The sequence below is a fragment of the Aquila chrysaetos genome, chromosome 21, assembly GCF_900496995.4.
Source record: "Aquila chrysaetos chrysaetos chromosome 21, bAquChr1.4, whole genome shotgun sequence".
NCBI lineage: Eukaryota > Metazoa > Chordata > Aves > Accipitriformes > Accipitridae > Aquila > Aquila chrysaetos.
Genome location: NC_044024.1, coordinates 15,300,915 through 15,318,839, shown reverse-complemented (window position 1 = coordinate 15,318,839; position 17,925 = coordinate 15,300,915). Strand labels below are relative to the sequence as shown.

The following is a 17,925-nucleotide window of genomic DNA, read 5'->3' as shown; positions in this document are numbered from 1 at the left end:
GAGGTCTTTCTTCAAACAAGAAAATGCTATACACCAACACCAATGAGCTCCTATCTTGAAAAGTTTAATCATTTACACCAACACTCTTACAAAGGTGGTAACGAAGACCAAGCTATGATATTTATACCAGCTAACCAACAGCTGTAAAACCCACAACTAATGTTTCTGGCATAGACTGCACGCATGATGCAAGAGGGAACAGCTTATTAGACAGCCAGTCTAATGGGAGAATGGTGTACATGCTGCTCAAGAAGAATTAAAACATGGAACTGGAAAAGCAACAAAACCAACACTTAACTCCCAAGCCAGTGCAAAAGTTGAAATACTTACATGAAAATTTACATAGCTAACTCAAAAACATCATGTAAGTTGCTATACATTCTATTCCCCCCCCCCCCCCGCAAAAAGCTTTCCAGTCTTGCCTAAGAAGTGCAACACTCCTGTGCCTCTGTGGTTAAGACAGTGATTGTGGCTGAACAGAAAAAGAAGTAAAGAGGTACTATACTAAGGCATCCTCAAAAAAGCATTTAAAACAGAAATGGAAATCAAGTGTATATTTAGGACCTAAAAGACACCTGGGAGAGCATAGGCATTTCATACAGGGTTTTTAAAAAAATACTTTTAGATAATACTTATACTGTACAGGACAAGACTTTTAAACAATATATTACACTGCTAAAATGTTCATATAAATACTATACAGGCAAGCGTGCAACCAACCCGTTAGGAAGGTTCACAAATTAGACCACCACGTATCTCTAGAAAAGCTCTCGGATTATCTTCAAGATCTCTGATTTGTGTAATCCAAGCCACTGATTCAGTAATACCTATTTTAAAGTAATTGTGACAAGGCATGAGATGAAATACATTTGTCTGCTGATTCCCAGTTCCAGTTTAACATGCTGCTGTCATCTTAATCTGGCATATCAATGTTTAATTTGGGAGGTGGAATCACATATTTTCCAGGACTCTGTGTAATGACAACTCCAGTCTTTTTTCGAAACATTGGTGCAATTTTTGGTGGTTCAGGCAGTGGTGTTTCTTCTGTTTCCTCATTATCTTCATGATGAAGATCGTAAGAAATATTTCCATATTCTCGTAAGAATGGGAAAATTTCAAGCAGGAACTGGCAAAAGTCTTTGCGAATTCCAAACCACCCTAAAAAAGAAATCATTTGCCCTTATTGCAGAATATAATGAAAATTTAATTAAGTAGGCAGACTATGCAATCTCATTTCTCTTGATTGTGTGCATATGAACAATATAAAATTTGTTAGTGCTGCTTCTCAGTGTGTTATTTACGCTTATCATACAATGTTACAGTTCAGATTATATATATGCAGATATACGTACAGAATATATATATTCATTTGCATGCCTCTGCATGTCTGCACATGCATGTCTGTGTATGTATATCTATAACTTACAGCTATACTACCACAGCAAGGATCCATTTAATTTCACGTTAAGCAGTGTCAGGTCACATAAGTACACAGAAAAAGAACACAAAAGACTTTGCATCTCAGTCAAAGCAACCAGTGCCACATGGGAAGACATTCACGCCAACTTTTGTTTGATACATACAATACCAGAGGGAATGTGATGCATAGGCAGACGCAGATTAGTAAATGGATGTATTCAGTATTCCCCAAATACTTTAGTTGTTAGCCAAATATAATGTGATGCCAGGACTATCTCATCCTTGGCATTACCTGTGCTAGATTAGAAAACAGTACACATTCTGTGTTTGTCATGTATTTTGCTATGTGCAAAGACTTGGAAAGAGAGCATTTAAGTAATAGGCACTTTTAATTCAGCATATGGTACTCCTCTGTTAACTGGTACCAAAGGTCAGTGTTAAAAGGAACAGCCTGTCCAAGTCAAATCTTTCACACTGAACAAAAGCAAGGTATTAAATATTTGCCAGGGAAGATCCCATACAACCCATCTTTTTGCAGAGATTATACTTCATGGCCAACTGTATTTCGCTGAGCATTTTAAAGGTGGATTTTCATGCAAGTCTTCTGAGGCTCACTTCAGGTGAATTTTCTTTTTTAAAAATTTACAGAAATATTTACTAACCCTACAGAAGATAAAGGACATTGGCTTTCCAAAAGACTAATTTGGCCATAAATTACCAAGAGCATGCATTTAAAAAGATATATATATTTATATATCACCAGTAACAATTTTCTATACAATGACAATATAAAAGTAGACTAAAGGTACAGAGATAAGCTTAGTCATGACCAAAGAAATTAATTCTCAATATACTTCACAATGGGCCCAAAACTGAAGTGAGTTTATGTAACAAAACATCACAGCTGGTTCCTTTCAACTCCGAAAAATGCTAATAAATTTTATTGCCTTGTCCACAAGAAACATGAACTGCAACGTGGATGGGAAGAGCTACTCATCTGTACTGGTTCAGTAACATTAGATGGCTCAAAGTGCAAACACTCCTTTCAGCAGTGCTAGTTGTGGTGAGGATAAAAGCCTAGTAAATCTACACTGGCCACTCAGGCAACTGAAGTTACAACTAAGCAGCACAGAGCACTATTTGGCCAAAGAGGAAAGAGAATACTACTAGTTCAGGCTGCTAATACAAATGCTAATTAAAAATGGTAGGTGCTACACTATTTTCAGAACCCAGAGTAGAAAGATCCAGTCACATCCCATGAGAATGAAACCCATGGAAATAAGGTAGGATAGAAGGCTAAGTTACAATTAAAATCCCATTGAGATTTCAAGTTGAGTCCAAGCAGAACTTAAGCTTTTCTAGGAGTAAGAAAAAAAAAAAAACACCAAGGGACACTATAAACACTGAAAACTTAGTAAAATCACCTGAAAACCAATGGTAACAGGCACATCTGAATTCTTTCATAAGAGAATATACACCAAAAAAAAGCACTTTTTGAAAATACAAGTCTTAATACATTTAAGCCTGGAGTTTCAATCTGTTTCCATTTTTCAATACTTACAGTGATTTCCTCCTTTCTGTCCAAATGTTGTTGCCATTAAAGTTATCAGTGAAAGCCAGAGAGGAACAAATATGGGTATAAAGGAAAAAGAATTATGCCCATCCAGTCTGTGTACTAGTAAGATCTAAATGGCAAAAAAAATTATACAATGTCAGTTTAATTGCAATACCCACTTCCAAGCTTCTTAATACATATGCTCATCTCAGATCTTTAACTTCACACATCTGTGAAGAAAAATGGCCTCCACAGAAACATGGAGTTACAGTTCCAATGTGATGCATATTTTATTCAAAGTTTAAAGAAATGTAGAATTGTTTTTCTTTCATATTTGCTGTTAATATTTTATTCCAAAACAAAAAGCAGTATTCTCATTTTAGTAAGTTGAAAAACAGACAGAGCAACATTCATCACTCACTAAAAAAAACCCAAGATACATAAAACTCATTATGCTTTTTCCTACCTCAAATGTCAGCAGTGGAACTACAATTGTCATCCAGCTGACAGCCATTGTTATGTGTGTCCTCCTTTGCTCAGCAATCACATCCATAGAGCGCAAGAATAGAACAGACCATACAATATAATAGAGCACTACTAGACACAGAAAGGACATCAAGATCCACAGTGGAACACAAACAACCTGAAAGAAAAAGAAATTAACTGCTTTCCCCCCCCAACAGTGATACACTTTTATCAGTTTTATTTGTTTCAGGTGTGGGTTTTATTTAAAAAACAAGTGTACATATTAAGTCTAAACAAGAAATTTAAGTCTAATGATCTTTAACTAACATAATCTCTAACAGAAAAGCTTCACAAATTGGGTGCACTGTTATGAGCCGTATCATCTCTTTGGGGTTTGTTCCTCAGTTAGCTTTGTAAACCCCATCAAGCTGAAACAATTTAAAATTAAGCCATTGTAATTCAACTTTACTAAGACTTCTGTGACTTTATGTGGGCTCACGCAGTACTTAAAATTGATTTTAGCAAGTATTTTCTACACTGGACACCTTACTTGAAGCAGTTTCTAAATTAGATCCTGTTCCTAGCTTTTTGGAAAATAGAAAGAACAGTCATAATCATGCCAGATTATCAGTTTTATAGTAGTTTACAAAAACCCAGACACAGAAACAGCACTTTTGTATCCTAAAGGCACTTGGGACAGGAGATCTCAGCAGTTTTGACAGTGACCACTTGCACAGTAAGTGGATTTACATGCATGGTAACACAACAAATAAAACAAGTTATTTACCACACCATATTTACCAGCACATTCCCTAACTCACCAATCATTTTCATGGCTAGTTTAGTGTTCCCACTGGAAACCTTTGGTTAGGACTTCTCTTTCAACAACTGATCAGAGATCAATTGCAGTTGATGGCACGTCCCTCTCCCCCAAAGTTTGAAATGCCCAAAGAACAGCCTCCGTTTCCCATGACCACTGAATGAGATGCCAGACCCTCAGTGAAGGATTGATTGTTAAGTGAGCAAAAACGTGATTATGGACTCTGATCATAAATTAACTGTTCCCTATAGTAAATATCTTCATGAAATTCAGCATTTAAACAAGGATAAGAAGAAAACACTTGTTACATACAAGCCACGGCCATCTGATGATCTCGTCTAGTCTAAGTGCAATAAATATGAACTGTAGAATATTGACTGAACACAAGATTTCCAGCTAGAAAAAGAAAATACATTAGTTAACTCTTAGCATGATAAAGCTACTTCCAAGATAACCAAAGAATCTGTCAAAGGACTTGTCTGACTCCATGCTTATTGCTGCAATATGAATCATTTGCACTTACATTAGATATTACTAAGCATCCCTAAATTTGGGAGGCTGTGATCCCAATAGAGTAACTGTAGAGGCAGCTGTCTCCTGAGGAAGGACCTTCCTGGCATTTAAAAAAAATAAAAGCACTACCTGCAACACTTATTAGTGTGATTAGAGAAATAAGAAAAACCAAACTAATCAGACTGAAAAAAGCAAAGCCTTGGAAAACAACTTCAACTATTTTCTTCAGATAAGAAATACTGCTAGAATTAAATTAACAAGTAGTAAGAAGTCCTTCAATTCAAAATTAGCAAAATTTGTCTTTAAAGGTATCATTTAGCAGTAGCAGTAATGTAAAGATAAAAGTTACATGGGTTTAACTACCAACAGTCTGGTTTAAAAGTCCTAGCTCTATCTGGGGGGTAAAAGAAATACATAGAACAGTGGAAGATGACATCCAAATTCAAGCATTTAATGTATAATTACAGATATTTTAAATGACACTGAAGACATTTGGTTTCTGAGGCAATACAGAAAAGCAATACTTCTCATTAAAAACGTTAATGAAAGTTTTTCACGTGTCCTGCTTGCCACTATGAGAACTAACCCTAAATTATACTTAAAAAAAAAAATCAAGTTTGTGTCTAGTTTAAACAAAGTGAGACAATGAAGCACCATCAGACTCGGTGAGATTCTGTTTCTAAAGTTTATGGGCAACCTACATGGGTAGGAATTTCAAAGATCAAACAGAAAATTATCTGAAAAAATAACTGAAGCTCTTGAGTGTAAGTTAGAAACATTTTCCATTTTAAAAAAACATGTAGGGATGTAAGGCATCTTTGAAATATAATATTTCTCAAAAGGCAGACATTACATGCTACTTTTTCACTAACATACATGATTGTGTACTATGATCTCTTGGATAAATGCCTTTGAAATTCACAGTGCAGGGAGTCAAAAATCCAACAGGCAGCAGGTGCTTGCCTACTTCAGAGACTGCACTGAAGCTTTCACTGTTGGAAGTACAGGTTACTTTAAAAAGACTGGGAAAGTAGATTTAAAATAATTTTGTACCACTGGCTTTCTCAAAAGAGTAAACTACCAAAACTCCCCACACTCAAGCATAAGACCAAGCAACGTGAAAACTGCAAGAGCAAATAGAAAAAACAAAACAAAACAAAAAAATCAGAAGATGAATTGCTATAAATAATTCTTAAAATCAAGTTAACATTTGAGCTATATATGGCAAGTGCATGTATCGTTGGAGTGGCTAGGCTCACAATTTAATGAATTCAATATGCCTTAAATAAATGGTGCTTTACTGACTATAAAAAATAGCGTAACGCATAAAAGAAAGCTTTTTCTGACCCCACCATTATACATAGACAAAACCCTACTGCACTTACTGATCACCTAATCAGTTTCAGAATTGGAATAAGCAGACTATAACTTTCAGATTAAATAATTAAGAAAATAATAATAGATTAACAACTACTTTGATCATTTGTGCCAAAATTTAATATCCTGGATTAAAGACAGGCCACTCTTACACTTCTAGCAAATGAAAGGGAAATAATGAAATTTTCCCAGAGTAAACAGAAAAGAAAGTAGAACAGCACTAAGTGAAGGTGACCAAATAGTTAAAAAAAAAAAAGTTGACAGTTCAACTGCATAACTTATTTTCTTTGAGACAGCTGTTGCCTTTTAGGGGCAAGTGAATTCCATTTTTTTCTGCCGTTATGTAGCAGCTGTGCAGTCATCTATAAATCAGTGGGTAATCAAGCATCATCCAATAGAAGGCAAGTACTTCTACAAAAATTTTACTTTTAGGAATGCTCAACTGTGGCTAGAAATCTGCAAAATGAAATTGTATTTGCGATACTTTTAAATCAACAATTTAAGGTATCAGTTTACTAGCCATCCCAACAATCACTTACCAAAAATGTTTCTCTCTCTAAACTCAGCTTATGCTAATGTTAAGAGAAATATTCTCTTGAAATTAAAAAAAAAACCTGAAAAAGCTGAGCCTCATCTAAAATCAGACTTTTAATTGTTATAGGGTTGTTTGAGGACATGAAGAAAAAAAGACAAACCTTAAAAATATCAATTCAGTAAGAATTCTAAATTTATTGCAAAATGCCACAACCATAGAAAGATTTTGATAATCCCTGTGAAGTTCTTCCAAAATCAAAAGGAGTGAGTTAGAGAGGAAAGAAGATAGAAGCAGAAAATGAAAAACTACTGTTTTACGCCTACCATCCGCATTCCCAAATTAAAGATTAAGCACACAGATTGGGATAGTAAGACATTTTCAACTGTGATTATCTAGGGCTTTGGAAGTTCAATTCCACCTAGGGACAGTGCTTACTAGCAGTGGAATTTTCTTCAGTAATTTCTGTTTTAGTGTGTAATATTAGTCCATATTGCAGAGTTTGTGGTGAGTTCTTTTTAACACACAATAATAAAAAGGCAGGTTTAAAACATGCTGCAATTTGGTAGTTGAAAAAACTAGAAGAGATTAGAAAAAATTATATTATTCCTGATGCTGATTTTTCACTCCAGCAGGTCAGTGCAAACAATTAATTCAATCGATGCAGTCATCCATATCATGCTTTACTGAGAGATAAACTGTAACCCAATTGATACAGAGTCTTGCATTGCCACAAATTTTGCATGTAACAAATGAAGCATTACCTCCAGAGACCTGTCATGTCGGAATCCCCACACACAAGCTGCAACTGACACTGGGGATACAAAGAATAATGGCATGAAGACCAGAAGCCAGAAATGGGTTCCTCTTTCGATCCTGTCACACACCAGAACTTCAAACATCAGCAGTAGCAGGTGGATGCCTACTGCAATTAACATAGCTTTGAACTCCACACAGGTTTCTCCTTCTGCTCTAAAGAAAGGATAAGGAAGCATTCAGTTTACTTGCCACTAGGAAAGCACACTATCCTGCAAATGTCGCAAGACATTTTGTTTACAATTGTTAAGTTTCAGATATGAACACTTGTTTTTAATAAATGTACACATTATGCCCAAATAGCCATTATTAAACTACACTCCTGATGACATTAACAGGATTTCTTGCCTATAAAGCTGCACATTTAAAGTATCTTACTCAAAGAGGGCAGTGGGATTTTTACAGCTTGAAAATTTTCTAAGGATTCTATAGCTGTGCAGATAAAACACGATTTCTTTGCTACCATTTAAACACTCAGATACCATGCAGGCTGTTAAGCTAAGTCTAAAAGTATCTGTTTGGTTCCTGCACCAGCTTTCACTTAATCAACCTCTTTCCCCAGAATTTCTTTATTCACCAAAATCACCATATAGCAACAGAGTATTATCTATTACTAAAAAGTAAAATGCCTGTAAAATAACAGCACACACAGAGAAACCATACTTTTTCCTACACAAGTAGAACCATTACTAGAAGGGGCAAACAAGACCTGAACCACACAATATAGTGTAACAGAATGAGGCCTGTGCACAAAATTTTTCGTTTAATATTCACTATAAATAGAAAAGAGGATTGAATTTATTGCACTTCATTTAAAGTAGTTTTTCTTTTCCCCTAGCATGTTCAAATTCACATCCTATTCGGATTACCAAAAAAGTAAACGCTGACGTATTTAAAGGTCTAAAAGTTATTTTACCCTAAACTGAGAATTAAGATATCAACGTTAAACAGCTTTGACAAAAACGAAAAGGAATTTACGGAATTTGTTCCCACAGACATCTTATTTTGGAATTGTTACACATTTGCCTATATTAGTGTATTAAATTACTTGAATATTTCTTACAAAACTGCAACTAAAATCTGAAAAAAATTCTCTACGTTCATGGTGCATTCAAGAATCACTGAATATTCATCTGTATGTTCACTGAGGTTATATGCACACCAAGAATGAAAAAAAAAAAAAAAAATCAACATTCTTCAGGCTGATTTGTACATTTCAGGAAACTGATTTAGAAAATAATCCAATTAAATATAGTATATTCCTAATGCATATGAAGATACATATTTCTATGCGGCTTACACTAAAGCAAAGAATTCCCAATGTTCTAACAGAAAAGTGCAAAAAGTAACTCTGTGAGAAGTTTTAGCTTCCCAAAGACAATATTGTTGAAGCTTGTGATGAACCATCGCAACTAGGATTAAGACATCCACAGCTGCATAGAGCTGTTTGCATACACTATAGGTTATGATAATTATTTTAAATACATTGAAAACAAACCTTCTGGATGCTATATCGTATGTTGTTAAAAAACCTATTTATGAATTTGATTCAGTACGGAAAACACATTATGTTCCCTGTATTTTGCAAAATAAATATCATCAACTTACCGATACTGGGGGTTTCGGGCCCATACTCCTGTTCCCACTGAGGCCCCAACAATCACCATTAACTTCCATAGCCATATTGGAGCAAATACAGCCCAGTAACTCCACTGAATTTTGTCATCCAGACGTAGAGAGAGTAACACGGAAAAAAGCAGCAGGCAGGCATAAATAAGAAATTTGCTATTAAAAAAAAACAGAGTCAGAAATTAAGGCAGGCAACTTAACATGAACTTTGTAGAAAACAAGGAAATCAGCCATAGCTGAAATTTAATCAGGATACTTCTTAACAGAATACATGTGTCAAACTTCTTTGCAAGGAATCAAGTCAGTTCTGAAGAGTCAAATATTTCATCATAAATATAGCATATGTCATCTCTTTCACTTATAAAACCATTGCTTCAAGGGAACACATCAAAAGCATTCTTGCATGACAAACTTAATGAATGGACATCTATAAATAGTTCCCTCCCACAAGGATCCAGTCAGGAGCTGGAGCTGTATTATTAGAGGCTCAGAAATATACCAGTTGTACATGTTTTTAGAAAGTGGCTTCTTCCATACAAATCAAATGAGATAGTTTTTTGACGTTCAAAATTAAATTACATAATTTATGTATTTTATCCAAACTATTTTTAACTAAAGATTAAAAACTGTTACATATTGTAATAAGGCAGACTCCAGAGTTTTTTTTTTTTTAATTTTTACATTTAGTTAAAAAAAGCAACATTATAGAAAAAAAAACCCAAACCCAACAACCAGCAGGTTAAACTTTTAACAAAGTTACTGATTATAGATTGAAGTTTCTAACTGGAATATTGAGGATGATGCTTACAAGTTTAAAATAGTTATGTTGATATATTTTATAAACTAGTCAACCTAAGAATAAATAAATGTATCCAGAATACTTGACAGCAGTGGCACAGCAATTGCTTGTACCACCAAAAACCAGACAAAATAATTACATAGTACATGATTTCCTCACACTACAGGAAGGGAAAAAGTCACCCACACATTCACCAGAGGATCACAGACTGCTTTATAAAACACATCATTAGGCTTCAATACCACTTCAGTGAAGTAACTATATGTATTTTAGAACATGGATAACCTAAGGAACAGAGTAAATACTTGCTACAGAGTAAAGCAGCAATAGTCAGGAATACTACCCTTACTCCAACAGCACAACTCAAACTACCCACTTTCACTCTCATCAAATAATAAAACATTCATTAGATCAGCATTGCCTTGTTTAGATATCAAGCTGCTTCGTCTCTGTTCAGAACAAGTGTCTCAGCAGCCCCTTAATAACAAAAAGCAGTTTTATTGTGTCAGCATCTCCTCACATGCTTGATGAAACTACCTCAGGACGATAGAGAACGGTCACTCTTCACAGCAACAAAGAGATTCCTCAGCTTCCTAGGCTATGCATACTTTTCAAACATTGAATATTTGTGTAATTTGTACTTTCCCTGGCTCCTCAATAAATACAGAAGTGCCATGTGGTAAAATACCACTGCTCCCTAAGCACTCCAGTGAACATCAAAACATTCAAGATTAAGTTATCTGCACAAGGGCAACATTCAGCTTGCTCATTCATCATTTAGACAGCATCCAAATAAGCTGCAAGCATCGCTTAGCAATAACAAAACTTTGTAAGCTTCTAGAACTTTGGTTCCTACTTTTCCATTACTTCCAACCACGCATATTTAAATTGTTTATTTCAACCTGTGTGCAACAATGCATTTCCTGAAGCACTGGTTACCCTTCTGTTTCTCTAAACAATCGACCGAACACAGCGTTTTGTAAATGCAATCAGGTAAGCCCTCTTTCACAAGCAAGATGTTTCCAGGACTCTCAGTGTTTCACACCACCCTGCACAAGCTACTTGCAGGCCTTTATTCCTTTATATCTTAAAATACCTGGTAACAGCAAACCCAGTAAAATTCAACTCCTTCTCTCAGCGTCTTCAAAGTTACATGTATCCGTACTTGCTCGGCAGGACAGCAGAAGCCCAAGTTGTAGCGACTATCATCTCATTAATTGTAAGAGAGCCCAGAATGAAGAATCACCGCCAGCAACTCTCCACGGCTAGGCTAGGATTGCGAAGCGCCATGCCTTCGCACCTGCAAGAACTGAGCCTTTACCGTACGCCAAATGCCTGTGCTGGAGCGTAAGGTGACGTTGTTTTCCAGCAGAAAGCTTTGTACCCCAAATCATCCGGTTGAAAAACTCAAAAACCGGGACGACGCTTGGAGCGGTTTGAGCAAGTTACATAATAAAACAAAAAAGACGGACTTCCAGCCTGCAAACCAGGTGACGGATGCCCGCGTTTGCGGCCCCCCCCCGATCAAGAACCGGCCGGGGGGAGCACGCACCGGCACCCGCCGGTCCGAACACCGCGTTCGAGACGCCCCGAGAGCCGCCGGTCCCGGCGCGCTGCCCCCCGGCCCGGCCCGAGCTCCCTCGAAACGCCCGCGGGTCACACGCACCGACGCCGCTCCCGGGGCGAACGCCGCCGTCGGCCGGTTTCCGCCCCAGCCGACCCGCCGCGCCGAGACCCCACGCACGCCGAGCGGGGCGGGGAGGCCGCGGAGCCGGGCCCGCCGGTGCTTCCCCCCCCCGCCAGGCCCCGCGCCCCTCGTCCCGGCGGGCGGCCCGGGCCCCGCCATGCCGCCGCTTGCCGGACGCGTCCCGCTACCGGCGCGGCGGAGGGCAGCCTCCGCCCGACGGCAGCGCGACGCCGGGGCAGGGGAGCCGCTCGGCCACCGCGCGGGACCGGCAGCGGCCCGGCCGAACGGGCCCGGAGGTGGGCGGCGCGGCCCGAGGCCGCCCGTTAAAGCGGCGGGCCGCCCTCACCTAGGGTTGAAATCCTGGAACAAGCCGCGCAGGTTCATTGCGGCTCGACCCTCCGCCCCGGCCCCGCTCTACCAGGCACGCATGGCGCGGCCGCCGCCACCGGAGCCTGGCCTGGCCTCGCCGCCGCTCCGCCCCCGCCGGAACCGGGCAGCCCGCCCCGCCCCGCGCATGCGCCCGGCCCCCACGGCGGCATCCCTCTGCCGGGAAACGGGCGGCCCTCTCTACCGGGCGTCAGGGCCGCGCTCTGCGCATGCGCCCGCCGACGGCTCGCGCATGCGCCCTAAGCAAGACGGAAGCTCTGCTGCCGGCAGATGGGCCGCCCTCCGAGGCGGGCGGGGAGGTGGCGGCTCTCGCCCGGCCGCTCCTTTCTCCTCCTCCGCCCTCCCGGCGGGCGCGGGCCGCTCACCGGTAGGAGCAGGTCTCGTCTGGGGCCCGGCGGTGGCTGGCAGGCCGTCTGCCAGCGGGAGAAGGGAGGGGGCGGCCCGGGCCTCTCCCCGCTGAAGCCGCCTCTTGGTGAGCGGCGCCTGAGGGGAGCCGGGCCGAAAGCAGGGAGCTCCCCGCGCTGGTCGGGAGAGGGGTGGCCTCTGGGGCGTTTGCGATGTACGTACTGAAAGTTGTCGTAATCCAGCGCTCACCGAAAAACGCCTCAAATATGTATTAAGCCCCCCAAAACCAGTTAACTTTGTTTTGGGAAATCAGTATGGCCTTTTCTGGCTTATGTTTAAAAATGTTTTTGATGGACTAGCACAATTCTGTAGCCTTTACTGCAAAAAAACCTACTGTACAGTATGTCAGACTGCGTAGTAAAGAATGGTGTTTCTATCCAGTTCCTTTGTAGCGTTAAATTTGTGTTTACTTCGTGCTTCAGAAAGCCTGGGTGCACTGACTGGCTGCTCTCATTCCGCCTCTGTCAAGAGGCTTGCTGCAGAGAGACCTAAAGGAACATCCTCTTCTTGCAACCCCAGAGCTACATCACCAACGTTTATCTCAGGTTGTGTTACTTCCTTTTAAATTTGTGACTGCATTTCGGAAGTTAAGCACTGAGCTTGGTTATTTTAAAAATAACGGGCTTAGATAATCTGTTCAAAATGTTGTACTTGTTGCCTGTTCATTTGTGTTTTATCTCACATTTGAGTAAGCTTATACAGTCTTGTATGTGTTAGTAGAAGTCCTCGTAAACATTCTTCAAACTATTAGCGAAGCCAAGCCCAGAGGATCAGGAGACAGATTTTGTTTGTGATTCTGCTGCAATTTGTGACATGGCTGTTGTCATTATAGCATTAAATCACACATTATTTGGACGCATCGCGAGTGCCTGGTTGTCTTCAGGGACCTTCCCATTAACTGGTAGTGATATCTGGCAATCATCAGATTGAACAGGCTAATCTTACATTAAAATGAAATGGTAACAAATGGTGCTGGAAGGGAAGATACCAGCGAAAGAAAGAATTGACACAAGGAGGCAGAAGAGGTGGTTTTGGACTTAGATATGCTACCCGCTGTGGGCTTAGCTCCTTCTAGGTGGTAGTAGAAGAGGTAGCAACGGACAAGTCTTGGACAAATTTTCTTCTTTGCAGTCGCATTGGAATAATTCCTAGGCACGTGCCCCTCTCAAACCACCTTTTTAATGGCTGGTTTTCCTTTGTGTACTCATATTCGCCTCACTATATTTGTTTAAATGTCCAGCTGATTTTTAGGGCACTGATTTGTAACATTTGTTTAAATTTATCTCCAGAAAATGACTTGGAAATCTCAAAGTGTTATTTTGAAGGTGGAAAGAAATTAGGTTAACTTGCTTATTCAGCATTACCCAGTAAGTTGCCTGAAAAACTAAAAGCAGTCTTCACGTGTTACTTAGCTTTGTCCTTGGACTGTACACATGCCCAACGGAATACAAAAGTAACATGGAGAAGGGGGCAGTTTTTCTGCCAGCGTTCTTTTAAACTATGTTCTTATTGGTAATCCCTCTTCTGTGGACATGATTTCAGGAGTTTAGTTCTGGTTTATTATTGTGGAAGCTGCCTGTACAGTACATTTCCTTATTACTCTAGATACGAATCAATGTGTACAGTAAGAAAAAAGCAAAAAAAAAAAAAAAAGGTAAAAAAGTCCATTCTGAAAAGGCTGAGAGCTACCTTCATTGCATATTCTGGAACTGATCACATCAACCTTTTAAATGTCCTTGCATGAGGACGAATGTTGAAAATTTTGCAGATAGTAATTAAATGCTGCAAAAGTGATGAAATGCTCAGAAAAAAATTGTCATAAGGAGTTGAGTGTATTTCAAAGACACTAAGATCACTTAATTATGTTATGTACATACCCTCTTGGAGACAAAATATTACATACCAGAAGACTCTTCAGCCAAGCTAGGAGAGGCATACCAAGAATCGAGGCTGAGTACTTCAGCTGAACAAATATTGGTTAGAGAGGAGAGAGCTGGGGTTTCTTTTGTCTTTTTTGTTTTTTAAGTGGACGTGATTAGCTGTTGGGAAAAATGACCCTGAGAAACAGGAGATTTTTCATTTTTAAATGAAGTCAGGGTGCCTCTCTGGAAGACATATGCTAGTCAAACTCAAGTCAGTAAGCTTGACTGTAACCAGGGTTATGAAATTATATAGCAGATCAGGACAGATTATATGATGACTCTATTGGGATGGGTTATCTGTTGACTCTTTCTGAACTGAAAATCCCCATAGCTCCTCACTAATCAAGATTACATTGCAAGTGAAATGCTAATAAAAGAAAAAATCAATCATATCTAGCTTCTGCAGAAAGATGAAAAAAGAACTGAAAAGTAAATGGTCTAAGTCTTCATCCAGTGCTAACAGGACTGGTAATTTATACCAGCTAAGAAGCTAGGCTTACACGCAATGTGATTTATTAAATGCCATAGCTACTTGTAGTCCTTGACAGTATTAATTAGCTAATATGATCTATTCAAAGATGTGATTCATCTGGAGATATTCACTGGCAAATTGTAGATAGGATTTTAACTCCATTGGCAACACCACAAATAGCTGACAGACTTCCACACTAGGAGCTTTCTGCACAATATATTCAACTGATAAGGCAAGGGTATGGCAAAGGCTACAAGAAAGCAAGGGCATGCCAGCACAAGTAATGGCAGTGGGGAGGGTGCGTGAGGAGATTGGTAAGCAATCAGGTTGAGAGAGAAGCATGAAAACATAATGGAAGAAAAGAGAAGGAAAGGAAAGGAAAGGATGAGGGCTAGACACTCTCCAGAAACTGATAAGATGAAAAGTGCCCATATGATAAGACCTGTGACAGGGCAGCACACAAGCTTCTAAGGAACCAAAGAATTACCAGGCTTAAAAAATTGGAAACTAGAACCTTGCTTTTCATTCTGCTTTTTCAAAAGTCGAGCCTTACTAGTTTGGAAAAGAGAACAGTTATGCATAATAATTTTATCTTTTATCCAAGATAAAATACATCTACTGCAATGCATAAAGCAGCTACTAGACATGACAGTACCCGTAAGCATTATCCTCAGCCAGATGCAATCGTAAAACAAAGTCAAAGTAATATTAACAAGGAATTATCTTAACTTGAGAACTGTTAATAATTCAGGAGTCTAATAAAGCAGCATGCCATTTCTAAGAATACTCCTGAAGGTCTGTGGGAGTAAATCAAGAAAGATTTCTTCTGCAGTTACAATGTTTGGCTGAATGCCCAGGCAGCAAAATAGTTCCTAGAAGGGACAAAGAACTAGGAAAGAAATCCCTAGTTCCAGAAAACATGATAAGAGATGAAGCTAAAAAAAAAAAAAAAAAAAAAAAAAAAAAAAAGGAGGTAACTAGATGGAAAGAATACAGCTCTTTGCTGTTGGACCCAACCTGCAGGTGCCACAGCTGAGAAAACCTCCACTCAATCTGCTTTTTCCCCCAAAGAAATACATAGCAAATTTAGCCCCCTATAGGATAGTAGACTTTTCCCCTTCTCTCCTCCGGAGGAAAAGCCAAGATCTGGCTGCTTAGCAGCTGCTGTCGGATCTGACAAACGCACTGGGTGACATTTTTCTGCCTGTAAAATACCTTGGTCTCCCTGCAAGCAACAAAGCCGTGCCGTGCAGGGGGGATGCAGCAGGCACAGAAAAGATGATGGAAAGAAGGACTTTGCAGACAGGGCTGGGATTGAATGGGGGCCCCAGAGGTCTCCCTGGGATGCGACTGTGTGTGTGTGGCACAGACACGCACATCTACACATCCACCAGGGCCTCCCGCTTCATCCCATCTTCTCACACTCATGTGCTGACATACACCCTGTGGTGTCCCTGATGGCAAAGGCAATGTTCCTTGCACTCCTCCTTTTCACCATCCTGCTCATCCTTTATGTGATCCTCTGTTGTTTGTAGGGATAAGGACAATGACTACGTCTGAGTGCAGGCGAGCTGTGCTCAGAGGCTGGAGCCAGCACCAAGCCCCGGGCTGACAGGTGCTGGGTGCCAGGGGATGTGTGTTTGTGTGTGTGTGTGTGTGTACATACCCAGGGAAATCGCTGTCTCGCACTGCCTGATCTTGCAGCTGGCAACTCTTAGTGAGTGGTGTTTCTACTCAGAGCCAAATTAAATGGTTTTGTTTCCTTCTGCCTGACTGGGAATTTTCTTTAAGTGGCTTTTAACTTGCTCAGATGTTGGGGTTTTTTTAAAAGACATTTTTTTTGCATCTGAGAAGTTTTATACAGTATGGTAACTTCCATTTGCAGGACTGCTGTGGGATTTCAGACCCAAGAGAGACAGTGCAAAGTAGTCTGAGATGTGGGTAGTGCAGGATATGTGTTCATTTTGGTTGTGCCTTGTAAAATGAAAACCAAAACAACATGGTATGCAGACAGAAGACCCTGATGTCACCTCCATCCAGCAGTTCACCTTCAGGTAAATCTAATAGCATAGAAATGAAAATGATTTATTTTCCTGATCTCAGTAATTAATCCATGTGTTCCTTCACAATGCGATCCAAAAATTTATAGTGCTGCAAGAAAACAGCTGGTATTTTATAGTAAAAAAATCTGTATTAGAGTAGGTAATGAGAAAACAACAGCAATACCTTTGACCCCTAGGTAAGTCAAACATTCTGCCTTTCAATTCTAACTTGATTCCTTTGAGATTTGCCCTTTTTCTGGCTCATAGGAGATATGATATTAAAAGAGAAGCATTTTTTTATTAATTATTATATCCTGATTTTTTACCTCTTAAATTGGATGTTGAAGCTGTGACTTTCAAATAACCTGAAACCATTACTATGTCACTAACCATGATTAAATTCCTGTTAAATTCGTGGTTAAGCTCAGGTGACATACTTTTGTACTGTTACCTCAGGAAAGCTAGGGATAAATTTTTGGCTTGAAGTCAAGTAACTGGCAATGGGGATTTTGGCAGCTTGCTTAGATCTTTTGGTGGTCTCAGGTTTCTTGATTGCTATGGCTAGATACTACACTTGTGAGGGTGATGTTGAGGAGAGTTGGGCAGCAAAGAAAAAACAAGGTGTTGTCTGAGCTTAAAGACGTACAAGATTTCTTTTGAGTTTACGTTTTATGGTGATTTAAGGGTGGGAGGAGGAATATGGGGAAGGGATAAAAGAAGCAGCAAGTCATCTGCTTTCTGTTAAGACTTCCTGTCTACTGCTGGTTGAGACTTAACACTAGAAATTGAACTGAATCCCCTGAGATAGTGTATATTGGAGACCGAACAGACATTTTTGTTTTCGATCCATTTATCTAGTTCCTCGAATTAGTGCAAAAAGTCATATATAGTGTCTACTTTATAGTTACTACCATTACTGCTTTCCTAAGCCATCTACTTGTATTCTTATTCTGCTTAAAAAACATAAACCAGGAGGTTCCTTATCCTTGACTGGCCACAGTTAAGTGAAGGAAACAAAACCTGAATCAGCCTTCTAATTTGTCAAGCTTGCTTTTCTGTTGACTGTCAGCCTTGACTCCTTTCTA

At 39.7% G+C, this 17,925-nt stretch overlaps 2 protein-coding genes across 5 annotated transcripts in view; one reads left to right on the top strand and one right to left on the bottom strand.

Moving 5' to 3' along the window:
- Positions 1-48: 48 nt before the first annotated feature.
- On the bottom strand, positions 49-12,111 carry TMEM185A (transmembrane protein 185A). 2 transcript variants are annotated; one of them, XM_029996612.2, is made up of 7 exons: positions 11,959-12,110; positions 9,106-9,282; positions 7,446-7,653; positions 4,572-4,655; positions 3,441-3,617; positions 2,981-3,104; positions 49-1,158 (listed from the first exon to the last, which is right to left on the bottom strand). In XM_029996612.2, the coding sequence occupies exons 1-7, from the start codon at positions 11,994-11,996 to the stop codon at positions 914-916; spliced, it is 1,053 nt and encodes a 350-aa protein (XP_029852472.1). In that variant the 5' UTR covers positions 11,997-12,110; the 3' UTR covers positions 49-913. The 2 variants fall into 2 exon arrangements, with proteins under 2 accessions (XP_029852472.1, XP_029852473.1); XM_029996613.2 differs by lacking the exon at positions 4,572-4,655 and having other exon boundaries at positions 11,959-12,111.
- Positions 12,112-12,314: 203 nt separating this feature from the next.
- Positions 12,315-17,925, top strand: part of IDS (iduronate 2-sulfatase) — a 29,644-nt gene continuing 24,033 nt past the window's right edge. Inside the window, exons 1-4 of one of the 3 annotated variants that reach the window (XM_041119078.1) lie at positions 12,315-12,471; positions 12,827-12,949; positions 16,334-16,413; positions 16,684-16,852. The gene's annotated coding sequence lies outside the window, so the exon portion shown is untranslated. Of the gene's footprint in view, positions 12,950-16,333; positions 16,414-16,683; positions 16,853-17,925 lie in introns of all 3 variants that reach the window. The other 2 variants (XM_041119077.1, XM_029996604.2) reach the window with 2 other exon arrangements.